At 32.4% G+C, this 27,470-nt stretch overlaps 1 protein-coding gene across 1 annotated transcript in view; it reads right to left on the bottom strand.

Moving 5' to 3' along the window:
- The window catches only part of LOC124529948, a 51,753-nt gene extending 25,800 nt beyond the window's left edge, over positions 1-25,953 (bottom strand). Inside the window, exon 1 of the mRNA XM_047103899.1 lies at positions 25,675-25,953. Within this exon, the coding sequence (XP_046959855.1) occupies positions 25,675-25,708 (34 nt within the window). The 5' untranslated portion in view covers positions 25,709-25,953. The remainder of the gene's footprint in view (positions 1-25,674) is intronic.
- Between the last annotated feature and the right edge of the window lie 1,517 nt (positions 25,954-27,470).

Raw genomic sequence — 27,470 nt, forward strand, 5'->3', positions numbered from 1 at the left:
AAATTGACACGTCACAATAACTTCACAAGCATAAATAAAAATTAACGTTTTTAAAAATGACGTAAGCCTCAGTAAAATAAAAAAGAAGTAATACCAAAATGATACGCAATAAATTAATAGCCCGGCTGAATTAAGATATAGTATTTTATTATTTATATCGATCGAAAAAGGTAATATGAAACACTTTTGTATAACACGCTCCACTTGTGTATAAACATAAAATATAAAATATACTTCACGGGATTTATTATCTTATATCATGATTGGCGGTATATTGACGTTGAAAAAGTGGTTTGTTTTTCAAGCACTTTCTTCTATAGTCTAGATTGAAGATATTATGTCATACACAAAAATTCAAAAATAAATTTTGTCATCTTTCACATAAACACTTTTTAATACATAAATAAATAATAAATAAACTGGACATCATATACATTACTCTGATGCCAATGTAAATAGATAAAGCTCTTAATATGGAAAATCAGAAGTAACGACAGTACCACAAACACCCAGATTCAGGCAACATAGAAAACTTATGAAATTTTTCTACATTGTCTCGGCCGGGAATCGAACCCGGGACCTCGGAGTACACCAGATTTCAATGGTAGGCTCCATGAAATCCGGTGTACAGTCGGGGTAAGAAAAGGTTCGTCACCTTAAGATCTATTTTCATGTGCTCAGTATGAACGATAAACTGCTTTACCGATCGAGCACATATGACAATGACAAACATATTTTAACAATTCAATAGAAGATATTATATCTAATTTAATAATCGAATGTCTAATTACGCCATTAAAAAGATTTCATATTGATATAAAATTAGACGTAGTCCAAAGATGTTATACTATTTGGAACCAAGTTATCATACTATATAAGTTTAATTTTATATGCAGTTGTCAATTTAGTGTTTTAGTTTCAAAAAGTACTAAGAGTTTAAGACTTGATAAAGGAATTAATTTGGAAAGTGACGAAGGTTTTCTTATACTGACTGTTCACACTAATCGACCACGGACGTCATCAAACACTACTAGTGATACTTTTGCCATTAATATTCTGTATAAATCAAGCAATTATGTATCTTATATTGAAAATAGAATTGATCTTCTTAAGAAAACGCGTAGCAATTGTTTAGCTTGATGTAATATTTAGGAGAACGCGGGACTTTTCCTCTTTTAGCTTTTAACGCTCATTTAGAAATATATAATGTATGAGCCTTCGAAGAAAAAACGAAATAACTTTAAATAAAACATGTTCATACATTTTACGCAAGAGAAAATAAATAATAAAAAGGAACGTTTATATAAATAACAGATAAAAAAGCTACTGAGTAAAAAAAACTACAATATCTCCACTTGAAATTGTATTGAAGTTTTATTTAAATATAAGTTATAATTTTTAAAATAAAATACTCAGAAAAAGTATCTTAAGATCACATCTAATTATTAATATTAATATTTACTGTTAAGATTTTCAGTCGTACTTCTTTTGTCGCAATATGAAAAAACAATGACAGTGGATTTATATGATGCGCGCATAGCACATGAAAACTACGCGAAGTAGCTCGCTACACCGCTAATTAAGTATCAAGCCTTGAAATATAAAACTACACGTCCTATATATCCATCTCACTTACTTTTGCACAAAAAGGCGAAAGACATTTATTTTTTAAATGTATTCGACATTTGTCACCTTGTATAAAGTCGTCTACTGAAGCTCTTTTTATATCGTCAGTGCACTACCAACCAAGGGAACTAACATTGCAATTTAGATTATTTATACATTAAGATAGAGTGTCGCACTTAAAAATAACTAAAACAAACGCACTAACTTTATTATCTCGTATACCTCACAGCTGTGCTTGACACTGGCCAAATGTCATACTAGTTTATTAGTATTTGTGTGTGCGTACTTAGTGCACAACTGTTGAACACTATATTTTTCAACCTCTTCGCTGCAACAATCGATCCAGGCCAAACAATCAAAACATGTCAGCGTAAATGATTTGTATCCACCCCTAGAAAGCAAAGTCCTACAAGCCATATGAGCGCTTAAAGTTTAATACAACACAACTCAGATGTAGCATCGGCAAAATTCGTAAAACCGATCACATCCGAATTAAGTACGCTATCCCAAATTATCAATATTTATTTCTTATCTATCTGAATATAATCTTTACACAAACGTAATAACTTTTAATATCATATGATCTAATATATGCGTTAATTTAACACGTCGATTTACATGCACTAGCTTTCTCGGGTGGAACTGACGCGGGAATCTATAGCGACGAATGGCGTCGAATGGCGCGATAGGTAGCTATTTCTATTGGTTGTGTAAATCGGGAGTGATCGGTTTTATTGAATTTGCCGATGCTACAGCTAAGTTGCGTCGTACTATACGTAGATTTGACATAGTAATAAAATCGAACGCAATAAGCCTTAGTTATTCAACATTGTGACAAAATATATACTGGATTAATTTAACAGGCATAAAGTTCGTTAGTACGTGTAAAATGTGGTAATTATCAAATATACTAAAATCAACAACATTAATTGACACTTTAAATTAAATGGACTAATTAAGGCAGTTCCAAATATTATATAATTCGTAATAGCTTTCAAATAAATGTTTAATGCCGACAAGATAGCGGGTCGGTTAATAACGATAAAAGCCTCTTTGTGTAAATTTTCATATTGAATTAATAATCATTTGGTAGGTACATATACATGATATGGCAATCGTTGTATTATTGTATTAAAAAGTAGACTGTTGTTGGTTTTGAGTTGATTTATCTTAAAGCTGATATACATAGAAGTTTCATAACAGTAAACAGTCTGTAAATTTCCCACTGCTGGGCTGAGGCCTCCTCTCCCACCATGGAGAGGGTATGGAACATATTCCACCATTCCAATTTGGGTTGGTGGAATGCACATGTGGCAGAATTTTGATAAAATTAGACACATGCAGGTTTCCTCACGATGTTTTCCTTCACCGCCGAGCGTGATTTGATTTATAAACACATATACTCTTATATAGAAGTACTTTTCTGGGTTTGAACCCGAAATCATCAATTAAGATGCATGCGTTTTAACCACTGGACAATCTCAGCTCTTAAGAAGCTTCATAAGATTGTGTTACCTTAAAAAGTCTCGGTCTCAATGGCTATAATGATTCCGCTGACGATGTCAGGTGGGGATATTACGAGCTGTTGTAGGCATCAGTGAGAATAGCAGGAGACGAGATAAAATATTTGTCATGCAACGTTAACTAACGCTACGAGTGAAGTGAAACATGCGAAGAGACAGAGCGTTATATTCAAACAATTCCCTAGCTCTTCTGAAGATAGTTGCTATTGTCTTAGTTAGAGAAACGAGAAAGGAGGAAAGGGATGTATTAGTGGTGATACGCGCATCTAGTTAATTTTAAAATTGGCTATCATAGCCCAAATCGACCAGGGAAACGTCGAGTTGCCATACATTCAATACATTAGTAAGTAGTAATTCTGAACATATCTCCGAAAATCTCACTTTTGTCTATTATTTAACTTTACTTAATTTTCCCCTCAAAAGGGAGAAGCTTAGTCCAGCTGTGGGAAATTTGTAGGCTGTTGGTGATGATGAACTTTACTTAAATAATTGCACTTTGGTTTATACATTTTATCATTTCTCGTATTGAAGTAAAATTATTATTTTAATTTGTAAACGAAATTCTGATTTTAATGCACTCAAAAATCTACATAAGAAGAAAAGCGTGGGGCGTATAAATTGCATTATCAACTATTAAGGCCTGTAATGGCTTCATTTAAGCTGCATTATTTAATGAAAAATGGAATGAAAAAATATATTAACCGATATAATAGTGTACATGCTACGGAAGTAGAGCCGAGATAGTCCAGTGGTTAGAACGCGTGCATCTTGACTGATGATTGCGGGTTCAAACCCAAGAAAGCACCACTGAATTTTCATATTATTAATTTGTGTTTATAATTCATCTCGAGATCGGCGGTGAAGGAAAACATTGTGAGGAAACTTCCATGTGTCTAATTTCATAGAAATTCTGCCACATGTGTATTCCACCAACCCGCATTGTAACAGCGTGGTTTGATATGTTCCAAACCTCTCCTCAAAGAGAGGGGAGTCCTTAGCCCAGCAGTGGGAAATTTACAGACTGTTGTTTTTTTTTTGTTGTTGCTACGGAGGTTTCCTATGACGTAGAACACATGACAGCCAAAAAGTTATTTTTGATGGAATATCGAAAGCAAAGGCTTACGAACGTGAACGACTAGACTTATATTTCGAATATTATCATGTATGATAACGAGTTGATGCCTAACTCCTCCTTATCTATATATATCTTATTTACTTTTCTTCTCCAAATGTGAAAAAACTTCTGATTATTTTATTTTTATTTCCTAAGTTACCTATCACGCGATATATTTTTTTCTATTAGTAGGTATATCAAGTAATACAATACTAAGGGAATCTTCGGTTTAGTTTTGCAATGCATCTTTTTTAAGGATTTTACGTAATCGATACGAGCAAATCACAATGCAGCAGCTTTCGAGACGAGACGTTGTGTTGAATGGACCTGTGACACTTGCAGGTCACAGAGGTGTGAGGTCAGCGTGACATATTTATTGGTAACGCCCCATCAAATTGCCTCTTCAGATAAAGAGATAAGACGGCTCAGTATTAGCTATCTGAAGGCGTCTATATATTCTTATCTCTTTAAACTAATTATGTTTATTAAGACAGATTAATTATACAGACTTTTTTGTTTGTTTGAATTATATCATTATATATTACATATTAGCTTTGGTAATTATTAAGTCATGGTGATTATTCCTCACGATTGTTAGCATAAACGATTCCTAAACGCCCTGGAAGGGATGTAGATGATACCGCTGGTTTTTGGCGGGTATTTCGGCAATCGGTTTCCAGTGAGTCCTACATCCGGCACTTTCATCAGGGGAAAGAAATATTTTTTTCCCCAGTGGAAAATAAATGGTAATTATTATTATTATATTGAAAAACTAATTGCAAATAAATCTTACTATAAATTATGTAAATAAAATTATTAAAAAAAAGCCAAGAACGTAACGTAAACGAACCTCGTTCTAAAATTATATTGTTGACCATTATTGTTGCAAAACGGAATTATCTCAATAAACTTTTACAACTATTAATAACACACCAACTTTTCTATGGCAGTGAAATTTTAATGACATACGAAATCATTAAATCGATTTTAAAATAAAGAACCTTATCCAAATAGAACTATAACTGTGCATTGAAACTAAAAAAAACCTTTCCAATTACATCTACGCGGAGCGCTAACTGAAACGGGGGTTGTTTTTTCATTTTAAAGCGTTATCCGGAGAAATATTAAACCCCTCAAAAATAAAATTCATGTGTGATGTTGCAAGTTCGGTGGATTTTCGAAAAAAAATTTAACACGTTTTTGAAATTGAAGACAACATTGCCTGTTCCAATACAAACATGACAAAAACAAATGTCTAAAGCTTCTCTATCAACTGGACGTTTAACAAAGTCGATTATATGAGAGTGGAAGATTTGCCAGCAAATTATAATGTTTCATATTTTACTAGCTGTGCCCGCGACCTTGTACGCGAATGAATTTAAAAAAAATTGTAGCCTAAGTCACTATATCAGTATCTGCCAGTGAAAGTCCCGTCAAAAGTCTAGCCGTTCCTGAGATAAGCCAGAACAAACAGACCGACAGACCGACAAAAATTGTAAAAAATGTTATTTTGGTATATGTACCGTGCAGAAAAAGGGCTATTTTAATATTACAAAGAGACACTCCAATTTTATTATATGTATAGATTAGCCAATTATTTTATTAGTCTAATTGCGAGTTTACACAAGTGTAGACTCTCTGATCCTTTGGTCCTTTGTCGTACTGTCCCGTCGGTTTTTAAAAGAGTAGGAATTTTTATTGTAACTGAGAACGCGTAAACTTCCTATTAGCTTCGATTTCTATATTAAGAAATTATAAATAAAACATTTTTTTAAGTAATCAAAATGTTGAAAGTCAGCGAAAAAAAATTAAATTCTAGATTTGTATTCTAGTCTAATATAATAACAATTAAAGTCTGTAAATATCCTAGTACTGGGTCCCCTTTTGAGACGACGACTTGGAGAATATACCACCACGCTGCTAGAATGTGGACACGTGACAGAATTACATTGAATGTTTTTCATCAACTTATTAAAAATTCAAATTAAATATGAAATAATACAAAAAAAATATTGGTGCTTACCAGGCATTGAGCCTACAGGCATCAGTTCAAATGCACGAGTTCAAATCTCTGGGCCATCTTAATTCTCATCTAATTTATTTTCAACTTTCATTTTTCCATAATAAAAATATTTTCCAAGGTTTGCTTATAATTATACTTTTATTCTGATACCACAGTTGATTAGTTTTGCTTTAATGAAATGATAATTTAAAATTTAAATATTCATTTTTCAATGCAAGACTTTTCCAAGTGCTTTTAAAGTTCTTCGAGAGATCTATTCTAGCGGCAAGAATTTCAATAGATTGTCAGTAAGGCGACGCTCGTATAAATAATACCAAGCCAGCGGCTGTACCGTATATTCTAGAGAATTTAGTGAATAAAAATATTATACTCCTGAAATAATATAATATGTATACCGATTCGTGTTATGAGCAAGCAAAATTACTTTTTAAATGTATGGTACTAAGGACTGTATTGTCTTGCACGTCTTACGTCTTTAGTGGAATATATATGACCCAAATAAATGTGCTCTCAGATTGGACATCCCGCAGTTTTTGCTCAAAATGACTACTTTTTCTTGACTGAATAACATTGTGTTAGTTTGGCGAAATAAGACTTATTCTCTTACATTATTGTATTGAATTGAGGTTACATATTTTGATTGTTATGAAATTCATGGTCGAGTAGTGTGTACACCGGTTTTTATGGTTATGCCACTCCAAGGTCCCAGGTTCGATTCCCAGCCGAGTTAATGCAAAAAAATTTCATTAGTTTTCTATGTCGTTTTCCCACCCACCCAGGTATTTGTGGTACCCTCGTTACTTCTGATTTTCCGTAAAACGAGTGCTTTAATATAAGTAATATTGGTATCACAGTAATGAATGTAATTTTGCATAATATTTATTTATTATTTATATTTAAAAAATCATTGCAAGTTAAATCTTCGCTTCGTAGAATTAATAAAGTATGAGAGCCGAATAGTCTTAAATATAAAGACTATTACGTTAATAGGTTTTAACTGATAGCTTCAGCTGAATTAGCATATTAGGTAGAATTTAATTCGTGTTTGTCGACTAAAATTCGGACGATCACGGTGTTTATTCTATTATTATAATTTTATATTATTGGTGTTTCAGGTGCAAATTCCAGAACGGTAGCGGGCAAAGCAATAACAGGTGGCGTGTTCGTTTGTAGTGTTCGCTCCGTAAACGTCATTTATGTTGCGTGCCGCTTATGCCGCGTTGCTGCCATGACGGTCCAGGATAACACAAAAGATTCAAATGCGATGAAATCATAATATTAAACAACAAATATGTAACTAATTTTGAAATAAGAATACTCTGTTTTTATAAGGAGGTTAATTTGAAATTAGAATTATTTAAAATAAATCGTAATGGCTAGTGCTGCAGAATGACAATTTCACAGGTAAAGAATGTTTCCAAGATTGATAGTGTGTTATGTGATTAATATTTCTTACAGCACTAATGTCTATGGGTGGTGGTGACGATAACTATCGGATCGCCCTATTGACCGTCCGCCAAATTATAACATAAAAAAGGAAATATCAATGTCCATTGAAAAAAAAACGTGAATTGCGGCTTTAAATCGAGGCATACTATATTTCATTTTTTATGCTTATGTTTATAATTCATCTCGTTCTCGAGGGTGAAGGAAAACATTACGAAGAAACCTGCGTATTGGATGAAAATATGTCATATTAAGTATATACTCCGACTCGCATTGGAGCAGGTAGAATATGTTCCAAGTTCTTAAATAAAAATGCTTTCACACCAGCGAAAAGTTTTTAAGGTGCTATATTTTTACAAATAAACGAGCGCCTTACAATATCAGTCAGATTTATTAGTACAAGAGCCGCGATGACCCAATGGTTAGAACGCGTGCATATTAACCGATGATTACCGGTTCAAATTCAGGCAAGCTGCCGCTGAATATTTATGTGCTTAATTTGTGATTATAATTTGTCTCGAGCTCGGTGGTGAAGGAAAACGTCGCAAGGAAACCTGCATGTATCTAATTTCATAGAAATTCTACCACGTATTGATTCCACCAACCCGCATTGGAACAGCGTGGTGGAATATGGTCCAAAACCTTCTCCTCAAAGGGAGAGGAGGCCCTTTAATTATTGGTTCTTTGATTAACCCAGCCGTGCGTTTCCGGGCTGCTGTTGTTGTTGTTGTTATTAGTACAACTACATAAATGTATATGAAGACTCTATCAAGAACTCTTACAAAATTAACCATATTATATCAACAAATTAAACTTGAACTCGGAAGCATTAATATTGACGTGTTAAAGTAATTTATTACAGCGTCAAAGTTAAAATGATTGTCACCGATGAATTAGTAACGAGTTAAATTTAATTTCAACGTTGATCGCTAATTGAAATAAATCCATTGATTACATTAATTTTATTATCAGGCCTTTAAACCGCAGGGTTACAATAACGATATTGTTGTGTTCGCCAATGTTTCATAGACAATATCAGGTGTGATTGTAGCATTATTTTTGTACGCTCAGCAAAGTGTGGAAAGCGTATTGGAACTCTACATTATCTTACTTATATATGCTAATATTATAAGTGCGAAAGCAAATCTGTCTTTAATATTTAATTTTTTTCTTTCAATATCCTGAAATATTTTATATTGAATATTTCGAAAATTTGTCAAATAATTCCAAAGAGCACTAATATCTAAGTAAATAAAGGGAAAATCGAGAATATTTATGGCGTCTTGTAAGCTGCAATTGTACGAAACAAACCACTTTGTACACTCGACTTGCTTCACAGCGTTAATCAAATGGTCGCATGCTAATCCGGGCTTACTCGGGATAAAGCAGTCTGAAGACCATGTACTGGCGCGTAAGCTAGCTTTGCATAACAAATATTGCAGCGCAAGTTTAAGAAGGGTCACGCTCAAGACGCCGTGTCATCTTAAAATCCTGATACTTAACCTTTTAGTTTACTCAGAAAATTTATTATTATTTTCTTATCATTCCAGTTTTATCAGATCAAATCAAATATATTTATTGTCAATATATTAAATTACATATATCAATGAGGCTCTGTACCCATAATTGGCTGTAAATTTGATGCTTAAATATATTAATAGAGTATATTTATAGAGGGGGAAAAAAGATCATGAAACAAAAATATGTCAAACTAATGTGATAAATAAACGTTTCATATTATGACTATGACAGTGTCAACGTCACATCTCAGTTCTTGATACAATGTTTCAAGCAAACGGTGGCCTAATTATGTACTAGAAAATTATTAATTTATGAAGCTAGCACCCTTTCATTTTTTAATTAATACAAGCAATAAAACAGTGCTGATAATAACAGCAATTAGTAGCAGTACTATAAATAATTAGAAAATATGCTTTACTATTATGGATCTTTTTTACAGAATTTTAGGTTACTGACATAAAGGTGAGTGGCTATCGTCATCGTGACGTCATACTGCTAGTTTATTTATTTTGTTCAAAGTAGCCTATGTCCTTCTTTGGAGTTCAAGTCTGCTTCAAAGCAAATTTCATCAAATCCAGTTCATTGGCTGGGTCGTGAAAGAGCGACAGAGAGACTGACAGACAGACAGACAGTTACATTCATATTTATAATATTAGTATTGAATTAAATGGTATTGATTCCTCTTTCCTACTTACTCAAAAAATAGCGATAATGGCTACGCAGCTTCGAATTTCACGAGTGCAATAAAACGTGTACGTACATATGTCCCGCCCGTTCGGAGCAAATGAAGTGTCTATTAAAATCCGGACAGGAAATAGGTGGGACACACTGAGTGGTGAGTCGTAATTCTGTATAAAACACTGTTACGTATTCTGAGACAAAATACGTGACCTTTTTAGAAAAAGCTTAGGGTTTAATCAACACACTGCTGCACTTAAGATGAAAACCGCAATTAACATAACTTTATTCGATGTACGAAAATTCAGTTAATTAAAAAACAGAAGCAGCACAAACAGCAGACGGAAAATATAACAAAAAGATTAAAATATAAGCAAAACAATGATGATAATAGTGATGACGATGATCCTGATATCACTAATATCAATCAATCATAATATTGGTAATATAAAGATAAAATAGTAAATAATGTCTTTTAATATAAAAAAGTAGAAAAAAAATTAATATTCATGGTTGTACTAGGAAACCCTAGAAGATTGAGCGCCCGCCTGGGTAGGTACTAACGACTTATCATAAATTCTACCGCCGCTAGGGTAAGGTTTGAAGAGTGAATGAGCCAATGTAACTACAGGCTCAAGGTTGTTCCGAAAGTTGGTGGTGTCGGGTGTAGTCTATGGGTAGTGGTGATAATTTAACATTCAATGAAATAAAGTAGGGAAGTGATCTAGCTATCTACCTATCTTGGGTAGATAGGGAAATAAAAAAAATCAAGTACATAATATGTAAAAGTTTCGTTTCATTTCTTTCAAAACAAAACAAATTATTCTTAGCTAATATTTAATACCTTTGATCTTCTACAAAGCAAGACATTTTTATTTATAAGAGATAATTTGGATGGTATTTCATGTAATAAGCTAGGTTGGCCTGGATAATTATTTCGAGGAAAAATTTCATTAAGTTCGCATAAAAGTTTTGGATTATGTTTCTAAATATAAAACGTTTGATCGGCGATAAAACCGATTTCTATGTTATATAGTATAATCTAACTTATATGTTATATATATATATCTATTTATAAATATTATATTTCCAAGAAAACTACAGAAAGCTACATCCTTCGACTCGTAACGACGCATCTGTTAGTGCTGTTTAACTTGAGTTCAAAGAGAAAAATACTTCCTTGCAGTCCTCTTTAAAAATTAATTTGGATACGATTCTTGTTCGCATTCGTAATGATTTCTTTTATTTTCCTCGGGTCGTAAATTTTTGCTTTCATCTTAGGAATAATCATATATTTATAGAAATGCCATTAAGGAACAAGGCTTTTTGTTATTATCGTGAAATAATAAAAGCAAAATTTTAACAACGAACACATATTCCAATCTTTACATGTGCATGAACAAACAATTATGCATAGGCCCTTTGAAACATTCGAGAGATCTAATTTAAATTTCTAGGGTCTCGAGGGTTTGGAACTTATTCCACCACCCTGGTCCAATGCATGTTGGTGGAATGCACATGTAGCAGAATTTCGATGAAATTAGACACTGGAGGTTTCATCACGATGTTTTGTTTGACCGCCGAACACGAGATGAATTATAAACACAAATTAAGCGCATATATATATTGGTGCTTGCCTGGCTTTGAACCCGAAATCATCGGTTAAGATGCACGCGTTCTAACCACTGGGCCATCTCAGCTCTTTTCAGGATTAGGTTTGGTAACAAGAAATTTTACTATAGACTGTTTGATTCCACGTTGGTCCCATATATCTTATCGTGCTTAGCTTATCATGGAAGGAATAGGGCTATTGGGAATTTCTAACTTTCAGGCCAGTTTTCAAGTTAAATTTTAGCATGTGCAATGCATTAATAAAAAAACACGTTCCGTCGTTCAAAGAAAAAGGAACCCATCTAAGGATAGCACAGCAAAGAGACACATTTGGTGGGATTTTTTATATTTGCCTGCGAGCTTTCTTTCTCTGAATACATTTAGTCTGGAAGAGATTGATGTTTCTCTAGAAATGTCGAGTTGAAAAAGCACTTTGATCTACTACTTAATTTAAAAAACGCAATTACATTTTTGCATCTAATGTATATATTTAATTTAGTGCTATTAAGATTGGGATACTTGATAAATTATAAATTCAGCACTCTATTAGCATTTAGTAAACGTGGAGACTTAATATATTCCATTGGTCTATCAGAAGAAAACAAGAACTTATCTCCAATAAAATCATTGTATATTATCCTGTTCTTAAGTAGTAAATCTGGTTTTGTATGCTTGTATTTCATATTAGCTACCATCTAAAGCTTCGCTTGCTTTAGTTAGTCAACATGTGTAAGACATAAAAAGGCAGTCCTTTCAATCAAGTTCAAACTTGCTTCATATCACATTCCATTGAATTGTGTTCGGTGGTTTGGCTGCGAAATGCCTACAGACTTACAGTGTGACTTTCGCGTCTATAATATTACTGTAGATAGTGTATATTTATGGAATCTTATAGTGTTTTTATGAAAATATCATAAAACATATATAAAAAATCAATTATCAACGTAAAATAGTAATGTATTTCTAGCTTCATTTACAAATGGCCCAAATAATGAAAATTAGCGTCTTAGAATATATATTGGTCATGAATTATTAAATGATTTTTGGATATGGCCAGTACTTTGAAACTACTGATTGTCAGAAAAATGCTAACGGAAATTCTTCTTCGTCTAAATCACATAAATGGATTTAGAATTTATTGCAAAAAATATTAACTAAACTTTACAGTGTCATTGGAAAAAAACCTTTGTTTCTGTCTGATAAAATTTCAAAATTCTAAATAGTTTGTTTATGGAATTTATGCGAATGTGAAGGAAATTTAAAAATAAATCATAAGAGCGTGAAATGCTTCGGGGCAACTGAGGCCAGATGAAGGAGGGCAACTGTCCTCCCCCAGGGAAAGAAACCTATAGATTTGATGATCAGTGACAGTGTGAAATTTATTATGTTATGGATATTCGAGAAAAAATACACTTTTCCTTATGTGGAACTAGAGACGTGAATTTGTAAAAGAGATATTAAGCTGTTGTGGTTTTAGTACGTGAGATACGTCTTCACTCGATAATTCAATCCATTATTGATGGGTAAAGTACCTTAATACGGACAACGAAGTGGTCTTACGGGGCTTTTTACTTGATTTACGAAGCCTAAAAAAGCCTTTTTCTTTGCAACATAAAAATTATCTTTTTATACGTTTTGCATTTACTCTATAATATATTTTATGATTTTTAAGGCTTCAATTATATACAAATACTAGCTGTCATCCGCTGTTTCATTCGCGTTAGAGGGGATTTTTTTTTTCATAAATATATAGGAGACAGCATCACATACATTACTGTGATCCCAAAGTAAGTAGCTGAAGCACTTGTGTTATGGTTTGGTTGTCATCTGCTTAGCAATAAAAGTAGCCTATATCCAGCTTTGGAAATCAAGATTAATTCATAAAGAATTTCTTAAATTCGATATATCGGTTTGAAATAAATTAGAATTTCTATGATATTAGACACATGCGTGGTTTCCTCACGATATTTTCCTTAACAACCGACCACGAGATTAATTAATTATAAACACAAATTAAGTACATGAATATTCAGTGATCCTTTCTTGTGCTTGAACCCGCAATCATCGATTAAGATGCACGCGTTCTAACCACTGGGCCCACCGATTGTAGATTTTTGACAATCAATAGCAAAGCTATAATAATAGTCACTAAAGAGTATATATGTAAAGATTACAAATACTAGGGAATATCATATATATAATATAAAGAAAATATCATATTTTAGAAAAACGAATGATTTATCTGTAGGGACCGTGCATGTTTAACACTTAAAGAGATTTTTATTTAGCGTAACTTTAAATTAAAAGAAAGTATATTTTGTTAATTTTTGAAAGGTGAATTAGGCAATTTTATTATAAGAAAATTAATATCTAGTTAACCATTTATCATCAAGACTAAATTACTAGTGCGTTCTGTCATTACGCAGTTTAAAAAGCCATAAGTATACTTTAGTATGCATAAACAAAATTGTACTTTAATATATATTCATAAAATTCCTTTCTATTTATTAGTGAAATTCATCATTCGACTAATTGATATTCAATTCCATTGTTCATATAGGTACAATACTTTGACTAAACAGTTATGAGTGACATACTCGTATAAAAATGAAGTAAATAACAAATAAAAATGTAATTTGGAAACTGCAGCCGCTCTCTCTACTGTACTTGACATATTCCATTAGCAACTGGTACAGGCTTTGCGTTCTGTAAAGGTTCCGAGTGTATGTATATGTTGCTAGATTCTATTAGGTGACTTTAAGGGCGAGGCGAGGAAAAAAGTTCTCCGAGCCGAAATGGCCCAGTGGTTAGAACGCGTGCATCTTAACCGATGATTGCGGGTTCAAACCCAGGCAAGCTCCGCTGTTTCATGTGCTTAATTTGTCTTTATAATTCATCTCGTGCTCAGCGGTGAAGGAAAACATCGTGAGGAAACCTGCATGGGACAAATTTCATAGAAATTCTGTCACATGTGAATTCCACCAACCCGCATTGGAACAGCGAGGTGGAATATGTTCCAAACCTTCTCCTCAAAGGGAGAGGAGGCCTTTAGCCCAGCATTTACAGGCTGTTGTTGTTGTGGTTGAACAGGCTCCCTCCGAGGTGAACTGACAATCTGGCGACATTTGCGCGAAGCCACTGGAGCTACATGAGTATCCTGAAAACAGCCTTTGTTAAGCTATTGTGGAAAGCCTTTGTCCAGCAATGGATGTCTTCCAGTTTAAATAATGATGACGATAATGAATCTTATTTACACACTAAAAAGCATATTATCTTATGTGATTACAATTGACAATTAAGACGCTATAAAATACCTAAATAATTCATAAAGCAAACGTTAAGACGTCACGGTAATTAACATTATTTCTTAACATATTCTAACATTCTGTACATCACCTGTACCGCAAATAACGCGACGTTTCCACCTGAAGCCTGTTGTTTATTTTCCATACAAAATTCAAGAAAATGTTTACGTTGACAAGGACTTCCGACTTCAGACAGCTTCGTATTATGTATAAACCTTTCAATGAAAATACCCTATTGAGTTATTTTTATACGATTTATACTATACTATACTGTTATTGTAGACGATTAAATCATTTGAATAAAATTTTAAATTATTTCTTGATTAAATAAGTGAATTAGTAATTTGTTACAGTTACGAAATAAGAACCTCGTGATGAGGTAGTTATGATCATTATATTAAAAAATAAAACTCATTATCGAACTGTAACTATTCCAAGTTGATATTATAATAACACAAGCCTTAAGTTTGATCGTAGATTGAAAAGAAAATATTGTTATAAAATTAATTGGAAAATGTGTCAGTTAAATTATTTATGAATTCAATTTTAAAATGCAAATTTAAAAAACACTAAACAGAATGTACGAAACTCTGCACCTCGATGTAATAGCATTGTGGTTGATACAACAAATTGTACATCCGCTTCCGAATAAATAGCAGTTTATTTTAATTTTCAATCCCTAAAAGGGTAAATGGAGTGTTGGAGTTTGTTTCGCAGAAGCTATAAAAAAGATCCTATTGTACTTAAACTTGTTAAGTATTGTCGTCTAAACAAATAAAAAATACGTATTTCGATATTAATTCAATCCCTGAAGGGGTAAAAAGGGTCTGAAAAGTTTTTGTACAAAAAATATTTACTTTGTCAGCATCGTAAGTATACAAACGTATACAATGATGTAATACTTAGTTGGTGAAAATTCGCAAATTACACACCATAACATGTGTGATGAGTGTTATGGTGTGATGTAGTATGACGTGTGACGTATTGCACATACAAGAGATACTTGTATATGCAATACAACTAATTCCTTATAATAATACGTATATGAAATTTATAAAAGAAAGTCGCATTCTCAATATATAATTTAAAAATATTTGGTGCGGAATGTTTGAAAATAAAATATTTCCAAAGATTTAGACTCGGACACACATCAAAACCATGTACTATCAAATTGTAGGTCTTGAAAAGATTCCGAACATAACATATGACACAATCTTGATAAATATTTTGTCGTGTACTAAGATTTAATCATTTTACTATTTGCGAGGCAATTTATTCGTTATATTTCCATTTAATATACATCAAAGTTGTCTTCTTTGCTTTGTATTCGAATGAGGATATCACCGATTTAAAATTATGTGCCAATAATTTTGACGGCTGCGACACGGTTAGTCGGGTAAATAATCATCTAACAATAAAATACTGACCATAACAATTGAAATAAGATAATTTTTTCTTTTAAAGTTATTCCAATTTTTAAACGACGAAAAAAGAAGGATATTCTAAATTTGAAAAAAATATGTGCTTATATGATCAATGATAGATATTTGCTAGCATGGCAAGTTCCAATAAAATTATAATTTTTTTAATACTTACGATAAGGCGAACTTCACTGGACAGGGTAAGACGCGTTGTGGTTTCATAAGTAAAACTAAAGTATTTGATAAATTTTGCTTAAAAAAAAGATTTTGCTTTTAAGGATTTATATATTTAGTTAAGGACCTTTTTGATTGTCTTAATTATTTTTTCATCCTCGGCTGTTTTACAAATCTCTTTAGTCGTGCCTTTTACACTTATTAAGAATTTGACTTTGGTATCTTTTTATTTCTATTGCGTTTAAAATTATAAATAAATTGAGTACTCGCGACAACTAAGTAGCCTATATTAAGGGGTCGTTACCTCGAAATCCGGGCTCTAACTCTTGAAGGTGCTTTTCTTCTTCAGACCGCCTCCGTTGTCTTCATGCATTTGAAAAAAAAGTGTCAAGGAATGGATGATATTAGTTGTATGATATGAGAATCCTTAAATAATGCCATCCATGCTATACACACGTTATTGCGGCCTACACGAATAATAAAGAGAAAAAGTGTGTGTAACTCATACGTCAAAACCACACCATACACAATGGTTAAACAGTTAAACTTTATATTTACCTTTTTCTTATGAACGCACTAGCGACCCGCCCCGACTTGGCACGGGTGCAATGATCATCACAGTACTTACGTACTAAGCATACTCTAAAATGTCAGTGTTAATTTATTAAATTGGCCATGTATTATGTATAAAAACCTTCTTCTCGAATCATTCTATCTATTAAAAAAAACCGCATGAAAATCAAAAGTTTTAGTCATACATAGGGACATAGGGACAGAGAAAGCGACTTTGTTATATACTATGTAGTGATTTCATTTGATTTCGCAATCTGTTTAAAATATATATTAGATAAAACACTGACTTAAGAAAAATATATTTCCGATAAAATATTCTCGATATTCTGAAGGCTATTAGCAAATAGAAGATAAGTAACGCAATACCATATTTCAACTACGCTTATTTTCCAAGAACAACTACTTTTACATGCTCCGTGAAGTCAATAGCTTTATTCAACTCACGACTGAAGCTAAAAGCCAATTGTGCTGAGAAAGGTCACTCTTATCCGATTTCCAGAGCGGGATATTTCGTTACGTCATCTTCTAAGAATTTATTTTACATTTTTTCAAATTAATTCTCTCATATATTGATGTAAATATCTTAATGTTATTAACTATTGTTCAGTTAATCTATCAAGGCCACCCACTCATTAGACTTCCTACCACCAAACACAGTTCTTAGTATTGTTGCATTCTGGTTTGAAGTCTTCGTGAGTCAATGTAACTGCTGACAAAAGGGACATAAAATCGGAATCCAAACATGTAAAAAATGGTAAATATAAGTTACAGTGTTTAGTTACCGTAAATGATATACTTTAAAAATAGGCTATAATTATGTTGACGATAATAGTGTTCACCGCACCAATTTTTAGTCTTTGTCCATTCTCGAAAAGAGGTTATCTAATCACTGTCGTATATTATAGTGTAAACGAGTGTGCACCAACTCAGATGCATAATCTTATTTCTCACACTCGTAATTCGAGATTAAAATCAGTATTGTTTTTGATGTATTTCAGCTTGGAGATTAAGTGAAGCCCTACCACCAAGTAAGTTACTTGGTGGTAGCCCGTCTGGGTAGGTACCATCCACTCATCAGTTATTCTACCGCCAAATAAAAGTACTCAGTATTGTTATGTTGCGGTTTGAAGGGTGAGTGAGCCAGTGTAACAGGTACAAGTGACATAACAACTTATCTCCCAAGGTTGGTGGCACATTGAAGATGTAAGGAATAGTTAATATTTCTTACAGCGGCTTTGTCTATGGGTGATGGTGACCACTTACCATCAGGTGGCCCATCTGCTCGTCCACCAACCTATATCATAAAAAAAAAGAAAAAAAAAGTGAGCCTGAGTAACTAAAAGCACAAGGAATATCGTAGTTACCAAAGTTGGTAACTCATTATGTAAGGAGTCGTTAATATTTCTTATGGGTTTATATGGGTGGTGGTTACAAATTACTGGCGGTCCATTAGCTCGTCCAACTGTCTATATAAAAACAAATAAAAATCAAACTAAAGTAACACAAGACACTTTACTCTGTGTAATAGGATTTGGTGAAAGCCATAAATTTATAATTACTGCATTACAAATTCACGGAATTATGTCATTCGCCCGAAACTGAAATTATACTTTACGTAATGAAAATAATCGTAATTTAGTAATAGTATCAAATATTCGTAGCTAAATCGATGCAAGTAATAAGAATAACGATTTAAATTATTTTCATCATTTTCGGTATCACACTGACTAAACACTTAAACTAATGTTAATATACTTTATTCTACTCCTCTAACATAATATACCGAAATTAAATAATTAAAAATAAGTAAACCAGAAAGAAAAAAAATAAAATTTTTGGGATGTTGTATACTGGTACTTATGACTAATTAGCCATCCCTTCCAGACATCCCAATGTGAGAGAGGTTTTTAAAAACGTAATATAAGTAGGCCGGTGCCGCCTAACTCACATACAAACACACTTTTACTAAACTTATAAAAAACTACTAAGATAGTACGTAATATGTTAGTATATGTTATTTAATATTAATTTTAATATGTCGTTAGTGTTAAAAGGTTGCAATTTACTTTAAATTCTAATGAATTGATTTTACCAACTTTATTAGTTAATCAACTAGAAAACCAGTAAGGTACTTTGTTTTAAACACTTACTGGCAATACCATAAATCAATACTGCCAGTGGTTAGAACGCGTGCATCTTAACCTATGATTGCGGGTTCGAACCAAGGCAAGCACCTATATATATATTTGCTTAATTTGTGTTTATAATTCATTTCGTGCTCGGCGGTGAAGGAAAACATTGTTAGGAAACCTGCATGTGTCTAAGTTCATTAAAATTCTGCCACATGTGTATTCCGCCAACCTGCATTGGAACAGCGTGGTGGAATATGTTCCACACCCTCTTCTTAATGGAAGAGGAGGCCTTATCCCAGCAGTGGGAAATTTACAGGCTGTTACTTTACTTTTTTTATTGGCAATAAATAAATCACTATGTTACTAACACACTCATAAGCTTCAGTACTTATAGTATCTTGTATAATCCTCATATGATATTACGAGTATTATTATTATAAATGACAATATTAACTCACACCCTTTCTATATTTTGTTGAACTACATCACCTAGGATTAAATTTTACTCTACATAACAACAACAAACAACAACAGCCTGTTAATTCCCACTGCTGGGCTAAAGGCCTCCTCTCCTTTTGAGGAGAAGGTTTGGAACATATTCCACCACGCTGTTCCAATGCGGGTTGGTGGAATACACATGTGGCAGAATTTCTATGAAATTTGTCACATGCAGGTTACCTCACGATGTTTTCCTTCACCGCTGAGCACGAGATGAATTATAAAGACAAATTAAGCACATGAATCAGCGGTGCTTGCCTGGGTTTGAACCCGCAATCATCGGTTAATATGCACGCGATCTAACCACTGGGCCACCTCGACTCTACATAATTATTTATTAAATTTCTCATTTAAAATATCATCTTCCTATTATAAAAAAATCTATCTTAATATAATCTTAATATAATCGATCACTAAAATCAATATAAAAAAAACTGTTCTGTTACTGAGTGACTGAGTGACTGACAGACAACGCACAGCTTAAACCACTGGACCTAGAGACTTGAAATTTGGCACATGCCTTAAGTGTCCTAGAAGTTCACTAAGAAGGGAATAAATGGGATTTATATTTTCGAACCAAAGTAGATCTATCTCCGTAACTATAATTATTAGGGGTTTGAAATTTAGCATGCAAGTAGGTTATAACAACAACTAAAATCTATTTTTAGGATATTTCAGAATTCCCAAGGGATAGGGAATAAACGGGACTTGTACCTTATAAAATAGGAAATTATTTTATTTTTTACAGATATTACAGAATGTAAGGTTAACTACGTTACAGACTTACTTTTTAATCTGAAATTTGCTCTAAAACAAACAGAGCTACTATCGTTCGACGGAATAGTGCAATTGCATTACTATTCTAACAACTTAATCTTCAAGTTTCACGTCAAAACCATAAACTTCTTGGTAATCAAACGGACTATCTATATTATAACCTAGTTTCTGCAAACCGTATCGAAACCCTACCAATTTCAAAGATGATTTCATTCCTCTGGCTCCGTTTCAAAGAATTCCCGCAATTTCTTATAAAATAATATAATTAATAGCGTATTCGAGTTATTGAGTTTCGCGTATCAAAATTATTATATAGATTTTTTTTATAGTATTCGAAAAACATACTTCTTAGTAATTAGTTCTGTTACTAGGTGACATAAGTTTTTTAAACAATAATCATAATTTTTTATAATGAATTCGTTACTTGTATTAAACCGATTTTTTTTAGCATATTTAGTACGAATTAAATTTTATCAAATTCCGAAAAACCCCTTTGGTGAATCTTTATTATACTTATTTGACATAAAATAATAATTAGATATTGAGAGTGTACAGAATAGATCTGAGGACAGCAGTTAACATACACCATCTAAACATACACAATACACACTAAACGCTTTAAATTACAATACCATTTTAAAAAAATGTGCGAGAAAAATAGCTCTAAAATCTATTTTATTAAAACAAAATAAAATTTACAAATGGTATTCCTGTAGAACTAAAATACTACTAATATTTTTATCAAAACAAAATTCAAATATTCCTATTCATGTAAACACTCATATTCATGTAAAAAAAACTTTAAATCGACACGTTACAGTTTTTGGTTGATTGAAGGACCAATTCGGAAGGTAGATTCTGCTGAGAAGAACCAGCAATGAATTCAGTAGTAACTCTCTTCCACATTTCTAGAAAGTATACAGAACAATTCTTCATTGAGAGCCGAGATGGCCCAGTGGTTAAAAATGCATGCATCTGAAGCTATGGTTGCGGGTTCAAGCTAAGATAAGCACCACTGAATATTCATGTGCTTAATTTGTGAAGGAAAATATCGTAAGGAAACCTGTATGTGTCTAATTTGATAGAAAATCTGCCAAATGTATATTCCACCAACCTGCATTGAAACAGCGTGGTGGAATATGTTCCAAACCATCTCCTCAAAAGGAGAGAAACCGAAATGTAGTGGGAAATTTACAGGCCGTTGTTGTTATAAATTCATACATTTGCTTTCTAGAAATCAACAAATTGTAAGTCCACGCTTTTTTATCATTAATATAACCTTATATTTTTTTAGGCCAAGTTTAAAAATAACTGCGAAATCTTATTATAGAAGCGAATACAGTGCCCCAAGAAGGATGTATTAACTTCGCGAAGTCGGAAACTAGGTGTTATTAGTTTATCTGTCCTCCTCGTGCTCATAGAAGGATTGTCACTGTTCCTTACGAAAAGTTCTTTGTTATCTACACATATAATACAAAAGTGTCTGTTTGTAATAACAAAAAAAAAACCGTTTTTTTACTAAATGCATTTTCATATACATATACATATATATACCAAAATGCTATTATTTACAATTTTTGTTTGTGTATCTATCTGTCTGTTTGTTCCAGCTAATATCTGAATGGCTTAACCGATTTTGACGAGGCTTTTACAGACAGAAAGCTGATGTAATAGGGAGTAACTTAGGCAATAACAATAACTTTTTTGTTAAATTAAAACGCGGACAAAGTCGCGTTCACAGCTAAGTAATTATATATAGCGTTGTTCTAAATGTATTGTGAAGTAACTGTTAGTATGTCCACTTTATTAAAAGCATCTCCTAGTTACATCAGATGAGCTAACATACTTACATCACACAATGCAAATCGGTTTAAAAGTGATGGAGTTGTGAGGTAACAGAACAACAAACATCTCTTTATGTTAATCTTTTTACTTTTTAAATTGCGCTAACTTTTATTACTATTTAAACAAATGTTTAGATGTCGGCTTCATATTTAATGTGTGCTTGCACAAACTATATTTATCTTTTGTTTTTGCTACGCTATTTCTGTTTCTTTTTTCACTTTCGTTTCTATAGCAAGCGATTGTAATTAATGCATTAATTAGCTCGAAGTGTTTGCTGTTAAATAACTTTACATAATCTTTTGATATATTGTAATTGTACGTTAGTAAGAATGATTAATGCCAAAATGGCTGGAAAGCCTAATAAATTAACCAAAAATATAAAACCTCCTTTTTTGAAATCAGTTAACAGTATGCATCGGATGAAATTACACTACACGTTGCATCCATCAATCTGTATTGGAGCAGGATGGATAACTTCAACTTTGTCCTCGAAAAAAAACCCTCACTCCATTACTGAGACCAATATGATTCAATGCCTAATAAATTAACCAAAAATATAAAACCTCCTTTTTTGAAATCAGTTAACAGTATGCATCGGATGAAATTACACTACACGTTGCATCCATCATTCCGTATTGGAGCAGGATGGATAATTTCAACTTTGTCCTCGTGAAAACAACCCTCACTCCATTACTGACACCAATATGATTCCTATAAATTATATTATATTATTCTACTACTTCATTATCTATTTAAAGAAGTCAATGAATTAAATTTGAAAAAATATGATACTAGCGACCCGCCCCAGCTCCGTATGGGTACAATAGTGATGACTAAATATACTACAGAATGTCAAAAATACAACATTCACATTTTTTCTGGCTCTTCAGCTGGTTTTATTATATATTAAATTAGAAACTAAAATTATCAGTGTTTCTCTATTTTACTGCATATGTAAATCTTCCTCTTTAATCAATCTATCTTATAAGAAAACTGTATCAAAATCCGTTGTCTACTTTTAAAGATCTAAGTATACACAGGGACAGACAGCGGTAAGCAACTTTGTATTATACTGTGTTCAGATAATGATGATAATGATAATGATTTGTATTAAGTCAAGGCCGCTGTTTTAAAGGAAATTAAGTCAACTCTGTATATGTAACGGTGACATTATTATGCGCAAATGTTTTCAAAAATCAATAAAGAAAGTAAGCGTTTAACTGAAAAAATATAATGTAAAAAATATAAATTAATTATGTTCGAAGTTCAAAAATGTAACATATACATAAAAGCACTCTGTGGATGAAGATTTCCATAAGAACTCTGAAAGTGCTAGGCTTGCAGTAACAGTAACGGCCTGTAAATTTCCCACTGCTGGGCTAAAGGCCTCCTCTCCCTTTTAAGAGAGGGTTTGAAACATATTCCACCACGCCGTTCTAATGCGGATTGGTGGAATACACATGTGGCAGAATTTCTATGAAACTTGACACATACAGGTTTCCTCGCGATGTTTTCCTTCACCGACGAGCACGAGATGAATTATAAACACAAATTAAGCACTAGGCTTAAGAAGAGTATTATTACTTCTATAATATATACGTAAATAATTTAAGCGCACATTGTCGGCAAAGGTTTTAGTATGCCATATATTCAAAGGGAGGGAGGAGTTGTTAATAAATCAAATTTAACAAAAGCACCATTAGAATATAATAAAAATTACCTCCAATTCAACTAAACTGCCACGTTGCTAGTTATTTCTTATTCAGACATAATATTTAGGTTTCCTTACGACCTTTTTAAATTAACACTGAAGAAAGGATAATCATAGACAAGTTAAAAGCTAGCTCGAAATTGAACTCCGATCCGTATGTCATCCATTGAAACTTATCATATATAAGACGTGTTCCATCCTATGTGGGAAAGATAGCGTGCTTTAAACCTCTGGAAGGGATATTTGATAATCTGATACGATCGACTATTTCTTGTAAAGGACTTACAATACCTTAAGGTCAAAAGCATAGCTCTTGCTTAACCTAGTCTTATTTTTTATTATGAACCAAAGCCTCCTAAGGAGAAGTCTTGTACATCATTTCACCACGCTGCTTTACGTCGGCGCAAATTCTATCAGACAAGCTGAGCCCGAGAAGCATTAATAAGGAACCAGCAGTCTCAAGTCATGATTAACATGTATCCATTGACCAAAATATAGCTCACATATAAGGAGTGAGTATTAATTTGATCACTACCATCTCATCATACACACACATACATTTAATCCACTATTATATCATATACAAACTATAAAGCCCTTCGTCATATACAATCTATAATACGATACGAAGCCACATTATATGCCATCGATGATTATAAATAACTGTATGAAAACGAACGTTTATGGCACTTATAACTTTTCTAAATTGAACATAATATATAACATTGCTTTAATTATTATAGTTTATAGGTGTAATATTAAATTAGGTACTTAGTATTACATAATTATAAGGTTTATAATAATTTTTTAAATCACATTATGAGGGTTAGAAAAATATAAATATGTTATCTTCGTAAGCTAAGCCATAAATAAAATTGGAATGTTAAATTCAAATTTCGATTATGTTAATTTATTTATTTTTATTTTCGGCCATTGCAAGTACGAAATAAACAATCAATTTAACATTGACGGATAGAAATATTGTTTTTCAAAATTAAAATAGTATATTACTGTAGTGTCTATGGTATAAAATTTATCTTAATCTGTATCTATTTAATTTAATCCATAAATTATAGTACAACCAAATTTGATGAAATTATTATAAATTAAGGATATTGGCTACTTTTTATCGTATTTGTTATCCTAGCAAGCGAACCCGTGTGCGACAACTAGCTCTTATACATATTAGATATTTTTTCTTATTTAAAAATAAAACTATTAAAAAACATAACTCATCTCACAAGACCTTATAATTCTATTCGAAGTGCGACATGAGTCAACTAAATATTTAAAATGAATATATTATAAAATAGTATTATTCCACTGATGAATTAATAGAAATGAAGTTAATACAGAAAATGATTAAATGAAGAATTAATAATATAAGCAATTTCGATTTAAATAATTCACATTTACAGGAACATCTTAAAAACTTATGTCAATCTTGTTAGTAAGAAAGTTATGACAGAAAAAATAAGTTTTAAATGTTTTGTGTAAAGCGTCGGAATGAAGGCGAACAAACTTAGCACCTTCATTACATCCACATATCTCTTCATATTTCTCTTCACCGAGAAAACCAATAAAATCCTATATGAACAACTGATTTGTAAATATGTCAGTCCAATCATTAGATGAAGTAGTTGAAATTATATCGAAAATTCTAAAAAGGTATAAATATATTTATGAAGAAACTTACCTACGAAAAGTCCAAATACGAGAAGGACAGTCATTGTCGAAAACTAAATTACGATAACACTTTTCGACTGGTGATCACTTATCATTTCACATTATAAAATAATAAAACAATTTTACATCCCACTATTCTATAAAATACACAAAAATCTTAAATTCAACACACATTTAAACCGTTTAATTTTAGAACGAAGATTTCTTATTCGAAGTAAAGTTCTAAATTTTATGCCCGCGATGTATCCGAGTTTCGTAGGTGATATAGAGGTCTGTCTCACGCAGATGCTGGCTCCCGACTGCGGGATAGCATCCCGAGTTCCCCTTATCCCTTCCCCCTTTACACCCCTTATCAAGATCCCGTAATTAGATAAATGTCATTGCTGTTGTCTGTGTTTTTTTTTGCTTTCTTTCGCGTATTTTGTTGCTCTTATTAGTCTGAAGTCGAGTCATTTGGGGCTCTTTGCGTGCCCCGCGCGCTTTCCGAGCCCCAAGTGAAAAATATATTGAGAGTAGTTCTTTATGAGATTTTCGGTTTATTAGCTGTATCCTACTTTTGTTAGTGTTACGCTCCTTAGTGTCAAGTATGTGTTGTTTTATTTTGGTTTTGTTACGTATATATTTATAAGGCACATTTTACGCTACGTTAACTTCACTTAAAATTTTGTATAAATATTGCTTTTACGATTGATGATAAGTGATGGTGACTTGATAGTAAGTGGTCACCATCAGGTACAATGACGCTGTAAAAAAAATCCATGCCTTCGCCTATAGGTCAACCTTGAGAACTAAGATGTTATTTCGCTTGGTTCCGTAGTTAAACTGCCACACTCACCCTTTAAACCGGAACACAACAATACTGAGTACTACTACTGGCCGTAGAATATCGAATTAGTTGCATCACCAGTAAATAATTAGATATCCTATAATCACATATCTAATAAGTAATAAATTAGAACCAATGAAAATACGACGAAAAGACGATTATTAATACAAATAAAATAAAATAAAACAAAAAGTGGTGAGCATCTTTGAAGATGATGTCTATTTTTAAAGAGGGTAACGACCTTTACTCTTTTAAGATATAATATATTTTAAAACTTTTCGCAGAAGAATAGATAACTAGCATTACTTAATAGAACTGATATCAAATACCAGTTATTATTAAGAACTTTAACTTTATATTTTACAAAGCGTATTTTTATTTCACTTTAAAAATTCAAATGTTATAAAATGACAAAGACAAATGTTAGAAATTTATTAACTAATTTTATTTTGAATATTTTTGATTTATTAAATTACACTCGAATTTTCTCACCCACTTTAAATTTCTAAAACATTCTTTAACATAACATCCATGCTTATTTTAGTATTCTACTAAATCTAAAATAACAATCAATTCGTTACCAGTAATAATTGTTCAAGAGAATAGATATAGATTTCGATGAATTAAAGATCTTTGTTATCGTTTAATGAGATGACAGCTATTCTGTAAGGAACTTGAAACTCACGGTAGGACACGAGAAATCTCAGATTTTATAAGTGGCTATTATAATTAACATTCCTCGAGTGAGGTGAGAAGTGACTTCTAACAGAATCGCACTGCTTACTCGACTTAGGTGTCTATTTTGTAATTATTCAACCTGTATTGATACAATTTTATGGAACAGGATATTATATTGTGCAACCTCAAATACGTTTACGTCAAATTTTAAAGTTGCAAGATCAATATAGTTTCTTTTACCTAATTAACATAATCGACTCGATGTTACCTTACACAGTATGACCGCTTCACCTTACAAAACA

Source organism: Vanessa cardui, chromosome 5, assembly GCF_905220365.1.
Source record: "Vanessa cardui chromosome 5, ilVanCard2.1, whole genome shotgun sequence".
NCBI lineage: Eukaryota > Metazoa > Arthropoda > Insecta > Lepidoptera > Nymphalidae > Vanessa > Vanessa cardui.